The sequence below is a fragment of the Pygocentrus nattereri genome, chromosome 26, assembly GCF_015220715.1.
Source record: "Pygocentrus nattereri isolate fPygNat1 chromosome 26, fPygNat1.pri, whole genome shotgun sequence".
Classification (NCBI taxonomy): Eukaryota; Metazoa; Chordata; class Actinopteri; order Characiformes; family Serrasalmidae; genus Pygocentrus; species Pygocentrus nattereri.
The window spans coordinates 23,434,131-23,453,230 of NC_051236.1; the positions used below are offsets into that span (position 1 = coordinate 23,434,131).

Here is a 19,100-nt window from a genome sequence, read left to right on the forward strand (position 1 = left end):
AAAACGCACTGTGTACTTGTTCGCTGTAATGGAATAACTTAACTGTGTTAACTGTGTATCCTTTATTGACTTAAGGACAAACAGGTAATCTCTCTCCCACTCCCTCTGTGTGTTTGTCTCTCTTTAACTGCAGGTGATGGAGAAACACTCATAAAAGCACTGACCATTACTGAGAAGCAGCTGCTCTCAATCTGATTAAAAAAAAAAAAACTGAGCACTGAGGGTGGACAGTATATTGGAACAGTTAGATGTCTCACTGTCTTATCCAGCCGTGCTCACAGGATAAAGCCCAGACATACTGACCACCTGCAACCCACACAAACACACTTACAATCTTATATTAACCCTGCCCTAGTAAATGGGTCCATATGTCAAACTGCTCAGGATGACAGTGAGGTATATTAAGGCATCAGTCCATGTATAATTAAATCACTGGTCATCGTCTGACAACTAAAGAAAAACATGGCATGTCTGGAGAGATCATACACATTCAGGCAAATTGTAAACAAAAGGTACACAGAGTCTCAAGACTGAAGTAGCTAAAGACTGAATTCATGTCATGTCATGTCAAATCAGTCAAATCACCACTGAATTAGTGAACCCCACAGTATGATATTAACATTCTCCATTTTATTCCACATGGGGATGTAAATCAAATACAGTTTTTTAGATGCTATAAAATATTTGTGAAATCAGACACACTGGCATTAACTGTTAACCGTTTCCACTATTCAACTAAAAAAAAAAAAAAAACACCATGATACACTATATTTCCAAAAGTATGCAATCACCTATTCAAATCATTGAACTCAGGTGTTACAATCATTTCCATGGCCACAGGTGTGGTATTATAACAAAGTGGAAGCAATTGGGAACGACAGCAACTAAGCCACGATGTGGTAGGCCTTATAAAATGACAGAGCGGGGTCAGCGGATGCTGAGGCGCATAGTGTGCAGAGCTCGCCAACTTTCTGCAGTCAATCGCTACAGACCTCCAAACTTCATGTGGCCTTTAGCTCATGAACAATGCATAGGGAGCTTCATGGAATGGGCTTCCATGGCTGAGCAGGTGCATCCAAGCCTTGCATCACCAAGCGCAATGCAAAGCATCAAATGCAGTGGTGTAAAGCGCCGCCACTGGCAGTGGAGACGTGTTTTCTGGAGTGATAAATCACACTTCTCCATCTGGCAATCTGATGGATGAGACTGGGTTTGGCGGATGCCAGGAGAACGGTACTTGTCTGATTGCATTGTGCCAAGTGTAAAGTTTGGTGAAGGGGGAAGCCGTCTTTTCCAACAACAGTGTCTGATCTCACAAATGCGCTTCTGGAAGAATGGTCAAAATTCCATCCACTGGAACTACAGTTTCAGACCAGTGTTTCTTCTAGCATCTTAGGTACCTGCCTATTACCCCACTTATCTGTCTGTCATCACACTTATCCCTTAGCTACTATATGCCCTTTAACTGCTGCTGCACTCAGCACTTTAACTTAAGGTTTACCAGTATGACTGTGTGTGTGATGTGATTTTATTTTATTCACTACATGCAAGTGTTTGTCTGATACTGTGCACTGTGAGCTTCTCTAACCAAAACCAAATTCCTTGTATGTGTAAGCATACCTGGCCAATAAAAAAAAATATATTATTTTTAGATTTTATTCATTTTTATATTTCTACTATTATTATAATTTATTATTTTTAGTATTTCATGTTTAGGGTTAGTGAAATTTAAAATTTTCTTTCAACCATGCTGTCAGTTCACAGTTCAATATATATATAAACATTCCTGATAACATTAGCCTATGTGAAGTCAGGCCACATGTGAAACTGGATGTTGAAACTTGGATTTAAATTTGAGCAAGTGATTGTCACACAAGGGACCTTTATCAGAATGTAGGTGTGATTTAAACACTTTATAAAACACAAAGCAAAGCAAACACTACAACAAAAAGACCAAAAAGCAAAAGCAAACAGCCAAACTGATTCAAGACTAGACAAAGGCAAACTGAATCTTGATGGCTACACATACCAAATTCCACTGCACAACACTGCAGTAACAGAGATATCCAATATCAGAATACTAATATGTGCATATCTGTGAATTGATTTTATGGATTGTGTTAATTTTTCTCTAAATGTCTATTAGATTTGTGTCTGTATGTTGCATTTCACAGCTATGATACCATTCAGTCTTTTTCAGGTACGCAGCAGTGTAAGACATGCGAAGTGGGTGGTTTAATGTCAGCTTGCCAATGGCAGTTTTTTCCTCACCCGCTGTTGCTAGAATTAGCATAGTGTGGCTTGTATTGCTCAGGTCTCTCTCCCTGAAGCGAACGTAGGGGGGAAGAAAAGCTGGCTGAGTGCTTGTGCTTGCCTTGCGTGGTAGAGGTCTAAGGTGGTGGCCTAGGGGAGCAGAGGACTGATCGCTAGCTGTGAATCAGCCGTGCTAACAAGCATCACTACAGCACTAACCTCCCCCTGCATCTAGTGCTCTGCCTTCCTTCCTGACCCCTTTGATTTTTCATTATTTTATTATTTCCTTGGCATCGTTGTTGGAAGTACAGTTTTTCACTGTAGAACACAATATTACAACATCCAACTTATTTATTCAGCTTGGCTGTTCATCAGGGGAAATTAAATCACTTGCTAGCTGTTAATGGTGTTGCACACATGCTCATTTTCAAGATCCCCTAGCTGCCTTAGTGCCCTTGTGACCTTTTTATGCTAATGACACTTTAAAGCTAGCTGCTGTCAATCATAAAGAATGATGGCTGCCAACATGCTATGTAGAAAACGCAGAAAAACATTGTGTAAAAAAGCTGTATGTCTCTCAGTTTTTGGCATATTTTAGCAGATTTTGGCAGATTTCACTCTGCATATTCCACTGTAGGTAGCCTTTTAGCCTGCACTGCTAGCCTAGACAGTTCTATTAATACTAACCTGTACTAAATGTACAAAATTCATTTTAGATCACATAAGGCATGAAGTTTACACTGACCGTCAGTCATTTTAAAATCTTTAAGATAAACAGACAAATGCTAATCAAGTGTTACTTCATATAATGTTACATCATAACCTACTTCACTTCATACCTTTAGCTGAGAAAAGCTACGAAGAGTTAAATGACACCAAACGCGATAAATTCACTAAATGATGCTGAAAGTTTTATTCCATTAAATCTATTTAAAATGAACCTGAGCTTGAAGTTTAATGGTACTACAGTGCTTCCTATGTGCTGTTTAACTAGAGCTGTGTTAGTACTGTGTTAGTGCTGAGTAGCTGAATGAACCTCCTATCTTCTTTCATTGATTTTGCTCTGATCTTTGATCTGATAGTCAGACAGATTTACATGTTAGTTGGTTCTGCCAATGCATTGAAGAACTGTAGCAGAACATGCTACAGATCAAGTGAAATGAAGAAAAACAGGTAAGAAAGGAAGATCCATTCAAATATACATAACTAGCCCGGACCAACTAAAGCTGCCATGAAGGCAGATCGCCCAGAGGGCATTAGGTTATGACATCACATTTCCAGGCCGTATACAGACCACTCAGGTTGCCTTATACTAAACCATATTAAAGCATGGCTATAATTATTATACAACTGTCATAAACACACATGCACGTCATCCTTTTCCAACCAGTAGCAGCACTTCTGGCTCCAGTGTGTGCATCTAGTAGAGTGTTTGCAGAACACTCTAGAGCTGTGTGTTTTGGGCTCGGCACATTTACAGCCCTGAATAGGTTTGTCTGTGCAGGAAGATGTTGTAAATGTTTCTTGAGATGTACAACTGTAAGGGAGTAAGGACATGATGTAAACTAAACAGTGCTGTCTTATCTATGGCAGATGTTTAAAATGTCATAATAACGTCATTGCCTTACCAGCTATGAAAAGTATATGAATGATTTCCATTGTTTGAAAAATAACTAGGCAAAAGCTTAATTTCAAATGTGCATGAAAGCACAATATGAGGTACACTAGCATTCAAAAAATTTGGAATCACTTGTTAATATCAATAATTGTTGGTATTTTTGATTCAATAATAACTTACACAGTATAGACTTAAACAGTCTAAACTAGACACTAAAAGGTTTTTTTTAAGCATGGTTTAATATTTCAGTTTTTTTTGGGAAAAGAAAGATGTTATTAAATGATTCAAGATATAATCTAATTATATATTTCCTATAATTTCAAAATATGTTAATATTGTACTGATTTCTCAGTTGTTATGAACTAATTTACACCACTTTTTTTACAAATTTGTTACACCTATGAAGTAGCACAATATTTAAAAAAAGTATAATTTTGTCATCAATGTCAATGTCAGAACAAACCCTTGTGTCCAAAAGGGAGAAACATCCTTAACTTTGAACAGAATTTAACAGAAATTATTTATTCCAATTAATTTGGGAACATTTCTATTAGTCCATGCATCATGAAAATTTGCTAGTGCAGCTAGCAATTTCAAATTATATAAAAAAAAGAAAAATGAAGATATGAGGTTTTGCTTTAGGTGAGCTGGTGTGAAATAACCCTGGCACTGAATAAATAAATAGAAAAGAACAAATGATTACCATTATTGTTGGCAAAGAGCTGGGACACATTAGAGCAAGCGACGTTAACCACCTGACCCACTTCAGCTCTGTCCCAGCAACGAATGTCGTCCCAGTCTGTCCGGCATCCTGAGAGAGAGAGAGCGAGAGAGAGAAGAATGTGAATAAATACCATAACTCTTAAAATATGAATTTTAGTATACTGACATTTTCATTCATTTAATAGTAGTACTTTCAGAGAAACTCCTTTAAAGGGGGCCTATTACACTTTTCCCTGTGCTTTAATTTGACATGTAGCAATTCTGTGCATGTAAACAGTCTGCAAAGTTATAAAGCCCAAAGTACACACCAGAGGGGTTAACTCCCACCGAAATGATTTTTCTCTGCTGCCTGAAACGCCTCTTTGCAAGTTCAGCCCTTTTCTTTGTTACAATGTGACATGAGCTCGTAACACAGACCTTACTGCCTGCCTGTTCAGTTTTGCAGCCAGAAGATGCTGACCCAACTTTTGAGGATCGGGCTCTGGCTCAAACTGATGTGGAAGATCCTAAGCCACAGAAAAATAGCCACACTGGATTTTACGACCGCTCAGGAGAATAGGATCTGTCTGCTAGTAATGTTACGCTCACACAGAGTCGAGTCACAATTGAGAGCCATTCCTTTAATTGTTGCGCCCAAATTTGCCCTAAATCCACTCCACTATCACCGTGAAGAGCAAGAACCAGCCAGCCACAGAGACGACAATATTGTGTTAGACTTTTTAAAGGCAGAATGAGCAGGCTTTGTCAGCTGCTCTCTAAAAACGTCATTCACAGTTGGCCAAGAGAGAGATACAGAGAGCAGCAGTGGTCCAGTGAGCTACAGTGACGTTAGCGAGAACAAGGCAGTGAATCAGAGAAATAAAACTTTATTTTCTGATGGTGTCACAGTTATATTCTAATATCTCTGTCTGCTGCTGTAGCCTCTCTCTGCTCTGCATTTCCTAGACAGGGGCTTTAACAGAGTGTTTCAGGCAGAGGGTGAATGAAGATGAATGCTGTAAGAAAAATGTGTTTTGGAACACTGAAGCATGTAAACCTATTCTAGTAGACCTCAAAAATAAAAGGATGAACATTAAAAAAATGTGTATAATAGGTCCCTTTTAAATAAAGCTTATTCCACAAAACAATTTAAGTAGAACAGTAGTGTGCAGCATATCATTCATTAACCATAACTGCTATGTTAGTCTTTGCAGTTCAGATATCGCTGAGGGCTGCAATATGTAAATGAGCAATTTTCTGTGCTGTGAGCACTCTGACCAATCACAGATGTTCTGTGGCTGCTTTGCTCAATAAATGTATTTCCCTCCAACGTAAAAATCACAGTGCAGTATTATGTATGTGCAGCCCTATGCTAGAATCAGGAATGCACTGATATAGGCTACTGGGCTACTGTCAGTCACCTAGATTTTTAAGCGCTTATCTGATGATGCCAAAACATTTACAGTCCTGTGCAAATGTCATAGTGTTCTATTCATTTATTTAATTTCATGTCAAAACATTTGTGGATGTTTTCCTTTCTTTCAAAGATAAAAGCTTTAAGTACTGTTTCTCTGATTTGGTGGTCTACCAGGTCTTGCTTGCTTGTTTCTAAGAGTACCATTTTCTCTCTTTCCTTTATGTATTTATTCATTTTAACTACAGTTTTAGAGACTCCTATTTTACACTTATTTTGACTAGAAATTAAATGAAAGCTGGTCTTTTTGCATAGCACTGTATATACATTCTGTTCATGTTTATGACATAAATTGTGGCTACATGTTCCTGGATTAGCATTAAGGAAAATTACAAATGCAGTAAAAAGAATTAAACATAGACATTTTTGCAAAGTAACCCAGCATCACCTAAACGTTCTGCTCTTTTGAAGTACAGGAAATACTTCATAAAATATATGTTTCAAATATCAGTCAAATTGAATCATTTGCTCTTTAATTGCTTGTATAATTCATGCTGACATAGTTAGAATGACAAAGTCTCAACCACAGGCTGGGAAAAAGCATTTGAGAACCTAAAATAAAGATCAGGACTGCATTTGAGGAGAAGAAATGGTGTCAGGAAGGCTGAGAGAGTAGAGACAAAGAAAAGAAGATGGGCACGGAGATAGAGAGAGAGGCCATGGACACACTGAGAATAGATGAAAAGGGCTGCAGAAGACTGCATCTCCACAGATATGCAGCGAGTCTGTGTGTGAGAGAGAAAGAGAGAGAGAGAGATTGATAGGGACAAGGTAACACTAGAGGCAGTAACCGAATGAATGAACTGAGAGTTATTGGGCATAATAAGAGCACCAAGGTGTAAATAAATATGACTTATACACCCCACTCTTTGTATTCTGAGTCATTTCTGACATATCCATTTCCATAGCTGCACCAGGGGAGTGGCTCCCACTCAGAGTTTTCAAGCAGCTGAGAAAATGCCACCAGAGGACTAAAAGGTTCCTTTGGTTCACTGTTTCTCGCTGACTTTAACAGAAATCCAAAGCTATATATGATGCAGTCTCATGGGACCAGATGTGATCTTGTAATAAGAGCGCCACAGTGTGAGGAATCATTTTTCTTGTGCCTGACAGTTTTGCTCACTTGTGAGTTTGGAATTTGATTTGACGTCATAGTCTGTGGACAATCATGAGAAAATTTAGGTTAAATGTGGGAGCTAATGTAGACTTATTAGTGTGAGAACAAACTCAGCAAAGCCGGAACTCAAAATAGGTGGCTATAGTTCACTCATCAACTTTGCCTGATCTACATCAAGCCTGTCTTTAGTCCATGAACCGTAAGTCAGCATGGCTGAAAAGTCCCCCAAAAACTCCAATTAAGCTGTAGATGAGTATCACACTTAGAGAGAATACAAGACGTTAAAATAAACATTATCTCTTATTGTTTGTGGTGGATTTCACTGTAATCCAGCACCACAAATGTAACTAGTTGTTAAATCCTCAGATGTGTATTCTCGTTAAAAGACTGTGTCTGGCCCCCTCAAAACTGTAATGTTGGACTGTCAATTTAAACACCATTAGAATTTTAAGAATCATTACATGATTGCGTTTCTCTCAGACAATCACTAAACTCTGAGACAACAGTGATGAGACCTTAGAGCAATATTTTGCTCTTCTGCAAAAATGAAAGCAAGTATCTGATAAAAACAACTTTTTTTTTATTATGTAGCCATGCTGTTGTAACATAATTGTGGCTTGACACTGCCTTGATTGAACATGTATGGACGTCACTGAAAAAGATGTCATCTAGATGGCAGCATATATTGCTCCAAAATGCTTATGCACCGCTCAGCATTAATAGTGCCTTTAGCGATGTGCAAGTTACCCACTACTACACCAGCATACCATGACAAACTTTGCATTGGTGTTAATCGGGATGCTCCTTTTCCTCTTTACCTCGGAGAACACAATGTGCATTATTTCCAAAAACAGTCCGAAAGGTGGGCCCGTCAGGCCACAGCACGTTTTACACTTCCAGTCCATAATCTTTAGCCCAGAGAGGTCAGCAGTGTTTCTGGATGTTGTTGATATACGGTTTGCGCTTTGCATAGCAGAATCTTAACTTGCATTTGTAGATGCAACCACAAACTGTGGAGCCCATATGGTTATATTCAGTATAGAAACATGTCAGTTTTTAATGTAGGGCTGTCTGAAGGATCGAAGGTCACAAGCATTCAATACTGGTTTTGGCCTCATCCTTCACACGCAGAGATTTCTCTGGATTCTCTAAATTTGTAAATAATGTTATGGACTGCGGATGATAAAATCCCTAAATTCCTTGCAATTGTGCATTGAGGAACATTGTTTTTAAACTGGTGCACTACTCACTGCTTCCAGCATCTTTCCTAAGCCTGGGGAAGCACAGGCTGTGCTACAGCATCAAATTTGGAATAAATGTATATTTTAATAAAGTTGATAAGGTAAAATACAAAATATATGAATTCAATTAAACACCTATAAAAGACAGTTTACACACCACTACTTTCTGGTTTTATTTGAATTTTATTTACTGTCCCAACTTCCTAGAAAAACAGTGTTTTCTATAACTCTGACTGTTGCATTCTTGGTGCTTGATAGAGTGGGAAAAGCACCCTGATCCTAATTCTCCACTTGTAGACAGAGTGCCTTAGGCTTTTCAGACTATAAAGAGTCTTGCTGGAATCATAAAGTGCCCTTAAGGAAAAGAAAAAAAAATTATTTACGTTTAAATAGTTACATCCGGATCTCCCTAACACAAATAACAGACACTTATGCCCCTTTTTAAAAGAGTGAGTGTGATTCCTCCTGCATGTTCCCACATTCATACAGCATGTCTTCAGAAACATGGCATCATTGCAATGAGCAATTCATTAGGTAAAAGAATACTTACTTAAATACATAAAAACCTGTTCAATACAATGTATACACCCATGCGTATGGATGCATGCATGGGTGTGTACACTCCGTATCAAACAGGGTTTATGTAGCATACCATATATATATATATATATATATATATATATATATATATATATATATATAAATAAATAACAATAAACAATAAAATACTTGCCATGCTATTTTTGCCATACTGTCTTTCCAAAATACAGTAGAGCTTTAAGATAGCCCTGTTATAACATCCTCCTCTGAGGAAACATCCTGATCTATTCAAATTCAAATGAGGTGAGATGATTGCTGCTTAGATCACAAAGATTTGAGACTGTTCTCTACATGGTCATGGCCTGCAACATCACTAGAACGGAAGGTCTTCTCCTTCATAATTCAGGATCTCTGCATGCTAATAGCATCTCCTCTATGAGAGCAGCTTCTGCTGCAAGCCAGAGTAATTAAAGGTATTGGCCTGTTGGTTTAGCATTGCTTTTTTCGGTCAGTTACAGAGCTACTAAGGAGAACAGACTTCTCAGCATCGTCAGCGTCTGAATTTTCAACCTTTTCTTCTCTTTCAACTTTGTTTTATCTTTTCAAGTTTTAGCTCTTAGATCTCTCCTCCTTGTAATATGTTCCATATACGTTGTAAATCCATCTATTGAAAAGAAAGTTTCTTATGTTACGCAACCCTCTAGCTCTGAGAACTACTTGGACGTCTTATATTTTAACTGCCTTTTAAAATAAACTGATACAAAATCCACATTGAAAGGGTCTCTTTTAATGAAAACACCCATTTTAAAGAACCCTTGAGGATTTAAGCTATATTAGCTTCGATGTCTTGGTCATTCTACAGAAACATCCACATTTTTATCTATCCATACGAGTCACTGGAGTTACCCATCCTCAGTGGTGTTTCACGTAGGTAACACCGGTGACAGTTTAAATGAAAAATGCATTTTACAAAATGGCTGCTACAGAGCATTAAACCTTCTGGGGACCACATATTTCATTATATATTTTATAGTATTATTTGGTATTTGTTTTCCTTATGTCATTTTATTCATGTATTTCATAGTAATGCATAGATTACTGCAATTATAATAGCAGATTTTTTTTTTAAATATGGCACTTACGCTTTAGACATGACTGTGAGGATGACCAATTCTGTGGTGCTTGGAATTCTATATAACTGATTTAAAAACCAAAATAACAATATTGCTAAATTGATGCCCCAAGAAGGTGCAATTGTTAAAATAACATAGTTATATTTTAAAATCTAAATAAACTGTAACATCTTTCAAGATTTTTCAAGCGTAACATATCTGTAAATGCTAGAGACACAAAAATGAACGTTTCTGTAGAATGACCCATCTATAACCATTCCTCCCTTCACTCTTCCACTGAAATAGATGTGGAAGTAATGGCAGCAATATTACAATACTTTAAGGCATTTTCACAATACACAATATGTATCAATACTCTGACTCCCAGACAGAATGTACTTGCACCACATTCAAAATCTGCAATCAAAATGTTTAATGTAAATATAATGTTTTGTATTAAATTTTCACACACCATGCCACACTAAATGTAATTAAATTGGAGTAATTATGTTCTCTTTATAATACTACTTTGTTTCTTTTAGTACTGACAATATCTATATACTCAGAGAAGCGTTTTGTTAATAAAGTGTATCATGATACTAGTGATAAATAATATGGAATACATGTGTGTGAATGAGAGGGAGGCAGGTGGAAAGGTGAAGATGCAAGGAGTAGAGGTTGTAGGTCGTAAAGTTGGATGACTTCAAATATCTTGGGTCAACCATCCAGAGCAATGGACAGTGTAGAAAAGAGGTGAAGAAGAGGGTGCAGGCAGGATGGAGTGGGTGGAGACGGGTGTCAGGGCTGATGTGTGACAGAAGGTTAGCAGCAAGAGTGAAAGGGAAGGTTTACAAGACAGTAGTGCGTCCTGATGTACGGTTTGTAGACTGTGGCTCTGTCTAAAAGACAGGAGGCTGAGCTGGAGGTGGCGGAGATGAAGATGCTGAGATTTTCGTTGGGAGTGACAAGGATGGACAAGATTAGAAATGAGCAGATCAGAGGGACAGTGAAGGTGGAGCAGTTTGGAGATAAAGCCAGAGAGGCCAGGTTGAGATGGTTTGGACATGTGTTGAGGAGGAATAGTGGATATATTGGTCAAAGAATGTTGGAGATGGAGCTGCCGGGTAGAAGGAGAAGAGGTAGACCTCAGAGAAGGTTTATGGATGTAGTGAAGATGGACATGGAGATGGTTGGTGTGAAAGTAGAGGAGGCAGTGGATAGGGCAAGATGGAGGCAGACGATCCGCTGTGGCGACCCCTAATGGAAGCAGCCGAAAGAAGAAGACCCCAGCAAGTAATGGGTGAGGGGGCCTATCTTTTACGTTAAGTCTGGAACGTGGCCACCATCTTGAAAGCCGCCATATTGGATCAAGGGCAAGTTTTTCCAATGGGAAGGTGGTCATTTGCAACATTTGCAATATTTCTTGTGGTTAAAAAGTTATTAACACATTTGGGGCAGTCGTGGGCTGGAGATTAGGGAACTGGCCCTGTAACTGGAAGGTTGCCAGTTCAATCCCCACTGCCGACAGTCCAAGACTGAGGTGTCCTTGAGCAAGACACCTAACCCCCAATTGCTCCCCAGGCACCGTGGATAGGGCTGCCCACCACTCCAGGCAAGTGTGCTCACTGCCCCTAGTGTGTGTGTGTATTCACTAGTGGCGGCCATGTTCCGGCCGTAACCAAAACGATAGGGCCCCTCACCCATTACTTGCTGGGGGATTCAGATATGTCATTTTCTCTATCGTTTCTGATATAAAACGGTGTCCTGTGACTTTTGATTCACCCTGTATTTGGAAGCATGTTAACTTTAACAGCAGTATACATATAATCACTACAGAAATGGGATAAGGATAGCTGAAGAAAGTCATTTACAGAACCTGAGCATTAATATTTTTAGAGTATTAAAAAAAGTGAAATTGAAGTAAGGAAAGGTGCTTTCTGATGCAGTCAGACAGGCTTTTCTCACCCAGAACTAATCTGACTAGATACACTCAGTTTTCCATCTGAAACAAGATTCAAATCTAGAAACATCCCTAAATAATTCAAAGAGGATATTACAAGTCAAAAAGAGTCAAGACTTGGCAGATGCTACACTGAGAGAAACTGCCAGTGCACTAAAAGAAATCTGGTAGGCCACTGACTCGTGTGTTTGAAATATCACAGCCAACCAGCCATGTGGGCTCTGATCAGCAGAGCTGGGTAGTAGCAGAATACATGTAACGGCATTAATAGCTTTTTTCAACAAACATCAACAGATTTGTATGTCCTCTGCTTCATCACGTATGGTACTTCACCTCTAAATTCACCTCAAACTGGGCTAATTAGCCTTTATATCTGCCATGGAGTGATGTGTGTGTTAAAGGCGAGGTCAGCAATGGTGTCACTCTTAAAACAGATTGGTCTTTAGATGTTCTTTAGTAAAGGAGGCAATGGTTCTATACAAAACCATAAACATTCATGCATGTTTAAATGGTTCTTTGCATGGTGATATGTTCTTCAGATTGATGGAGAATGTGTTGTATATGTATATTTTTGAATAAGATTCTATATAGCACCAAAAAGGGTTCTGCTATTTTAAAATGTCAAATATGATATTCTACATAACACCAAAAAGGGTTCTGCTATTGTTATGATGTCAAACTTGTAACAATAGAGCTACAATTTTTGGTGGTATATAGCACCATTTTTAAAAAGGTTCCATATAGAACCATATACAACACTTTCTCCATAAACTGAAGAACATATGATGCTATGAACCATCGATTGGCAAATGGTTCTTTGAATGTTCATGGTTCTACATAGGACCATTGTCTTTACTAAAGAACCCTTGAAGATCCTATTTTTTTCACTATAATGATGTGTATAGGACACAGTGCTACCATGTTTGCCCCAGCTGAAAATTCTGGCCATGCCACTGGCACTGTTTTAGCAATAATATGCAAGTTATCATTTTGTTTCATTAAAGAAGTTTTGCTGTTTGCCTTGTTTAAAGATGCCTAATTTAAATTTGTCTGCACTACTCTATATTTAATATGGGAATAAAAAGAATTAATCCAAAACTAACAAAAAGTACCAGATTCCGTTACTTTAATCCATACATTTCTTAACATGTGCACTATATAAAAAAGTCAGCTTAGCTTAAGCTTTAAGGTTAACATATTACACTGCGTCTTTGAGTTAACTTAACCTGAGGGCACTAAAGTTCACTCGACTCAAACTTCTTAGCTTAGTTAAAAGTTCACCTAACTCACATGTTTCAGTACAGCATCTCATTTAGGTACACAATCAATAATCTGTCCTGGGATCCATTTTTGAAGTAACCCTCCCAACCCTGCTTATCAGTTATTGCCAGACTTTACAATCTCCTTATATTCACTCTCAGAAAATGAAATTCCAGATATCAGTCAATCCACAACCTAAGCTCATGATGCCAATAATGTCTAGAGACAGGCAATGTTCTCTCAAAAAAACAACACTGAAAGAAATAGAAGCATGTATAAGAGAGTCAATAAGAAATAAAAAAAAAGGACTGAACCCCAAAGAGGAATGTTGGAAAACCCTGCAGACAGCCTCCAAATCTCAATCAATGCTCAGGCAAGGCTTATGCTCAGGATCCATCTGAGCTTGGGCTGGGCCCCACAGGAATGAGCAAGACTTTGAAGGCCTGATGTCGCTTCGTTAGCATGGCCGCTATCAAAGCACTAGCCGAAAAGAGCCTCAAATTTATTTTTCATGGGGCCATCCGCTTGTCTCTCTGTCTCTGCAGTCAATGCCAGGATAAGCAGAGGGTTATTACATATGCTTTTTAATTTCAATCTGCTTGTTATTTTGAAGCTCTGTGCAAAGTGTTTTTTTGTATTATGGTGTTATTTCTGTTCATGCAGTCAGTGATTTTTGATTGCAACAATTCAACCCTGTAGCCTGTGCAAATGGTTGTTTTATGTATACAATATTCAACGGCACAAAAATGAAAGGTATTCTTTATAAGAGTCACGATCTCTGAAAGTTCTGCCTTTGAAACACTGAGATTGCATAACACTTGAGCAGCAGCTGAACTGAGCCTTGAAGCCTCAGAACTCAAATCTCTAACGGTGCCACAGAAACCCTTTCCAAACAAGGGAGTTTGAAACTAAACAAAGATTTGAACAAAATATACCATAAATATGAACAAACTCAGAATGATCCTAAAAGGGGAAGAATGCCGAGACAAACTCTGATGTATTTTCCCATGAAACTTCTTGGAAAATGAGATGTTATTATAATGTAGAGATGATGACTGACCATGAAACAACGTTACATTTTTAGAACTGAGCAATGAATCACTGTGTCACGACTGGCCCCTCCCAGTCCTGTCCATGTGTTCCTGTTGTGTTTTGGTTTTGTAGTCCAGCCCCCTTGTTTAGTGACTCCATCCCTGATTGTTTCCACCTGTGTTCCCACCTGTCCATCATTTACCCTGTGGTTATTTAAGCCCTGTGTTTGTCACTAGTTGTGGCTGGTCTTTGTTGTTTGTAGTGTTTGAATGTTTGATCATACTTGTTTGATTCTGGTTTGTCTGTCATGTCTGACTTTAGATCTCTCTGTGTTGGCCATCTGACTTTGGACCATTATGACCCTAATTTTGGATTTGTCCACAATAAAAGTCGCTTATCTGCAACCTTGCTCCCCGTTACACACTGAACATGTATTCATCATTATGCCTTATGATTTCTTACTTTTGTATGTCAAAATACATTAACACAGGGAAAAACACATGTCTGTAAATTTAATGCACGTTCTTTTGCTGAATTTAAAGGACTGGAAAAAAAAGATCTATTTAAAAAAATGCTTTGCGTGCAAAAGTTTAAGCATTTTTGGGGCCATTTTGGGGGCATGTCACCACAACACAAGGAAATTTGATGTGTCTAAAGTGAAATTGTGTGCAGTTATAGGCTATTTCTGAGCCCTGAAGTGCCACATATCTACAACCTGATTAACCACCACTGAGCTCATCTGCTCAAGTTCTTCCAGAAAAAAAGGGAGAAAGCAAAGAAATCAGAGCATGCATCACTTTGGTGTGTCAGTTATGTATACAGCCATATGCAAAAGTTTAAACATCCGTACTGACATAATGTATCGGATTGTTAAAGTGAAAATAAGTTAACATCCTCTACGAGGAACAAACCTAAATATGGGCTTTCTCTGCAAATTTTCATGCACAATCTATTTATTTATTTAGTTTAACATATTGGAAAAAAATAAAACAGGCCACATTTTATGTTTTCTTATATGTTAAATTCAGCAAATAAACATTTATTGTGCATTACAATGTGCAGAAGTGTGTTCTCACTAGAGGATGTGTTCATTTATTTTCACTTAGAAAATCAACAAATCCTATGTTTTTTTGCATCTTTGAATCTTTATTTTGATAGATGTGACTTCTTGAGGTTTGGGTTCATGTTTTACTGTGAATTGGGTTTGAGTGAAGCAATCATTATCAAACACAACGCTCCATGGGGGTGTTTACACCTGGCTTTTTATGCAGTCACATGAAGTCCGACTGTGATCACTAAAAACCTATGTTAATGAAAGGTGTAAACACTGTCACACTTTTCCATGTCCTAATATGCCTGCCCTTACACTTTCTAGATGCGGCTCCTCTCAGGCCATCTTTTTTCTCAGTCTCATCCCTTGTCAATAATGTCTTTTAGTTAGTTCCTTGTTAATCTCCAGTCATGTCAAGGCTGCAGACAAGGTAGGCGACACATTGCTGACGCTGGTATACAAAGGCTTTTCTTCGGGGCTCATTCATGCACATACAAGACAGTCTGAGAGGCTGTATATGTTATGGTTAACTACCATTAGCAATGTGACACATTTTAATCTTTAATTCAGCAAATAAACATTAATTGTGCATTAAAATGTGCAGAAGTGTGTTCTCAGTAGAGGATGTGTTAACTTATTTTCACTTCGAAAATCAACATGTTGAGAGCTCCCAAGGTTATTTAGCATCTTTGAATCTTTATTTTGATAGATGTGACTTCTTGAGGTTTGGGTCACGGTGTGACTTCATGTTTTACTCTATATTTATTTATTTTTTGACTAGCACTGACACCAGCAATATGGCTATATGACATCTCATATTTTTCCCTTCTCTTCAAATCACCTCATTGATATTTCAAGCTATTGATCTAATATGTTCTCATCTGGTTTGAAGGTTAGAAAAAAGGGCAAATCAGATTTCATCACATACTTTGGATACATGTCCTGTTTCATACATCTCAACTCTTCCATCATTAGGTTCAATCTCCTTCTCTTGCCTGAAGAATTACAAACTTATTGCCACATTTATCTTCTCTACTATCCCAAGACTCTTCTGTCATAACAGTATTGCATCATTTGGTTTGTGTATTCTTGTGTAGTCATATTTAATGTCAGCTTTCCTCTAAAGCAGTGCTCACCAAGCCTTCCTGAAGATCTAGTTGCTCGTTGTTTTCAAGATCATTCCTCACTGCTTCCTACTCTTTGATAAGTCCTTTGTCAAATAAAATTGGTTGATATTAAGATTTCAATGATTCATCAGCAGCAGAAAAGCTGATGTAACTCATGGAATTCATGTTATTTACCTGTTTTGAGTTTATAGCCCTTGTCTGCTTACCTGCATCATTAACCACTATCCATAGAAACTATTATCTATAGTTGTCATGAGTTTTCACTATGAAGCAGTGGTTGCTTTTTTTGACATTTTCTTTAGTTTGATTTGAGCTGGATGGGGTACAGATGACATCAGGTCTGCCAAAGTACCAATCAGAGCTAGCAATATCATCCTCATGCTCCCCTCCCTCACATAAAGTAACTGTTCCCCTGCTGCTCAGAGTCCCAGCCAGAACTCCCAGCAAGGTTATTTAAGTGTGTATTAATTTGTTAACAGTGCTTATTATGAAGGTTTAATACAATGTTATTTGTATCATAGCTAGATGCTGCTTCCTACTTGCGTTAGCCAGTTGTTGCTGGATCCTACAATAAGCGCTGGACTTTGTTTACAAGAGTGCAATAGGTAGCAGTCCACCTTAACTGTAGGAACAAAAAGCTATTATGTCAGCTACTCTTCTCAACTTTACAGGCGTGTTGCACAAAGAAGCAGAAATTTCTCTACGTGTCTGCAAATCTGACTGCACTGACAGCCCGCGTGGCATCAGTTGAAGAAGCACGGCCCAGCAGTTTGCTACCTAGCTGTACAATATGGGTATAACAGTAGTGGTGAGCGTTCATATATTGGACATGATATGTCCCTGACAAACCTGTCATAAAATGAAAGCCTGAGTTCTGCAACATTAAATATGATCTCTAAAATGACCATTAGATAGCTTGTTCTCCTTTTTTGCACATGTAGGGCTGAAACACCACGGTTGTTGTTCACTACTGCCACTGGAGCCAGGCTGCCTGAGCGATGCCACTGTCAATCATTTTACATTCTATACAAACATTTAAAACCATGTTGACAGGGGATTAAAGACTTAAGGTTAAGTTAAAAGGCTATTGATAAGTGTTTATATGATTTAATATTTTATGAGTGACCTGGCAACCATATAAAATTCTAGAATCCAATTAATCCATTCCACGAATCCGCGTGCGGTATTTCATGTCAGGTGAGGCCACACTGCTACTGTTTTTGGCATAAACTCAAACGGCTTCCTTCTCCCTATAAAGTGCAGTACGTAGATCTTAAAATAATGGCTACTGCAGCCAAACAGTACACAGGCCATCTATCAAAGAACCACTTTGGATTCAGCCATGTGTGCACATAGTGGACGCAAAGCGCAGTATTTAGGTGTAAAAGCCAAAATTACATAACTCACATAGTGCACTATACAGGGAGCAGTGAGCCATTTGAGTTTCAGGCTTAGGACTTTCCAAGGTATGGTCTTATAGATGGTTAATACAGCCATTAATGGGCTGTTTCTGTCACAGTTTCAGTTACCTAAAATCTGTACTGGTGACAAAGTTTTTATATTTGTCAGGCCCTAGTGAAAATGCCAAGAATACAGTAGATTTACCTGGACAGATGATAGTGTCTTTGAAGAAAAAAAGTAGCGTTTGCCTTTGAATGTGAATTTACTGTAATTTGTTGCATCAGCAGGTGAAGTGATGGCTTGAGATGTGAGGCATGGCCTGCGCAGAGGGGTGTTTAAATATTTAAAGAGGACTTCCTCTTTAGCTTCCCTCGCTGTCTTTGTGATGTATGAGACTGTGGGAGGAAGATAGAGAGGAGGGATCTACGGACATGTTGTTCCTAAGTTTAACACTCTTCAGCTACATAAAGAATTCTCAGGAAGATTACATGACCTTGATAAATGACTTCACCAATCATTCAACTTCACTGTATTACATTATTATTGTCTGCAAATGAAAGAACACAGATGAGGAGGTATATGGAGCAAAGACATGCCTGTGTGGTTAGTGCCTCTTTAACAATCATTATTTGATTATTGTTATAAGTATTTGCTAAAGTAAAAAGTATTTTTTTTATCTTGATCTTAAATTCATTGACTACTCTTCATGCTTCTTTCTTTGTCAATATTCCTGATTCTCCTGATCTATAATAACTAATTTTGCCTCCCAGCCTCATCACCATTGCTTAGAATACAAGATTAATCACTCTGGCTTTATATGTCTTTATTTTTTCTTGATTTATCTTTTTTATGTCTAGTTTTTATCCCTCTAGGTGTCTTATTGGCTAATCTTGTGTTGATTTGGAGGTTACGTTTTTTGTCTTTTAGTTTATAATTAGTGTTTTGCTTTATATTTTATATATTGTTACTTGTGCATAGATCCTGCCTTAATGGCTCCTTTCATGACAGTTGTAGATCCACTCTTTCTGAACAGCTTATAATACAAACTGGTATGATCTTGGGTTTAGAAACCATCACTATTTTTGTTTTCTTTAAACAAATAAAAAAAATAAATTATTTAAATTTAACTAATAATTTAACTCCCGCAAACCATTTTATATCCATTATTCACAGCAGTAACGAGCGTCTCATTTGCAATATAAGCACATGATG

General features: G+C 38.0%; 1 protein-coding gene across 2 annotated transcripts in view; it reads right to left on the reverse strand.

The window, feature by feature from the left end:
* ghrhrb (growth hormone releasing hormone receptor b) overlaps positions 1 to 19,100 on the reverse strand; it is a 60,347-nt gene that overhangs the window by 21,691 nt on the left and 19,556 nt on the right. For both annotated transcript variants that reach the window (XM_017719021.2, XM_037534846.1), the window contains one exon: positions 4,575 to 4,682. In XM_017719021.2, the coding sequence (XP_017574510.1) occupies positions 4,575 to 4,682 (108 nt within the window). The remainder of the gene's footprint in view (positions 1 to 4,574; positions 4,683 to 19,100) is intronic.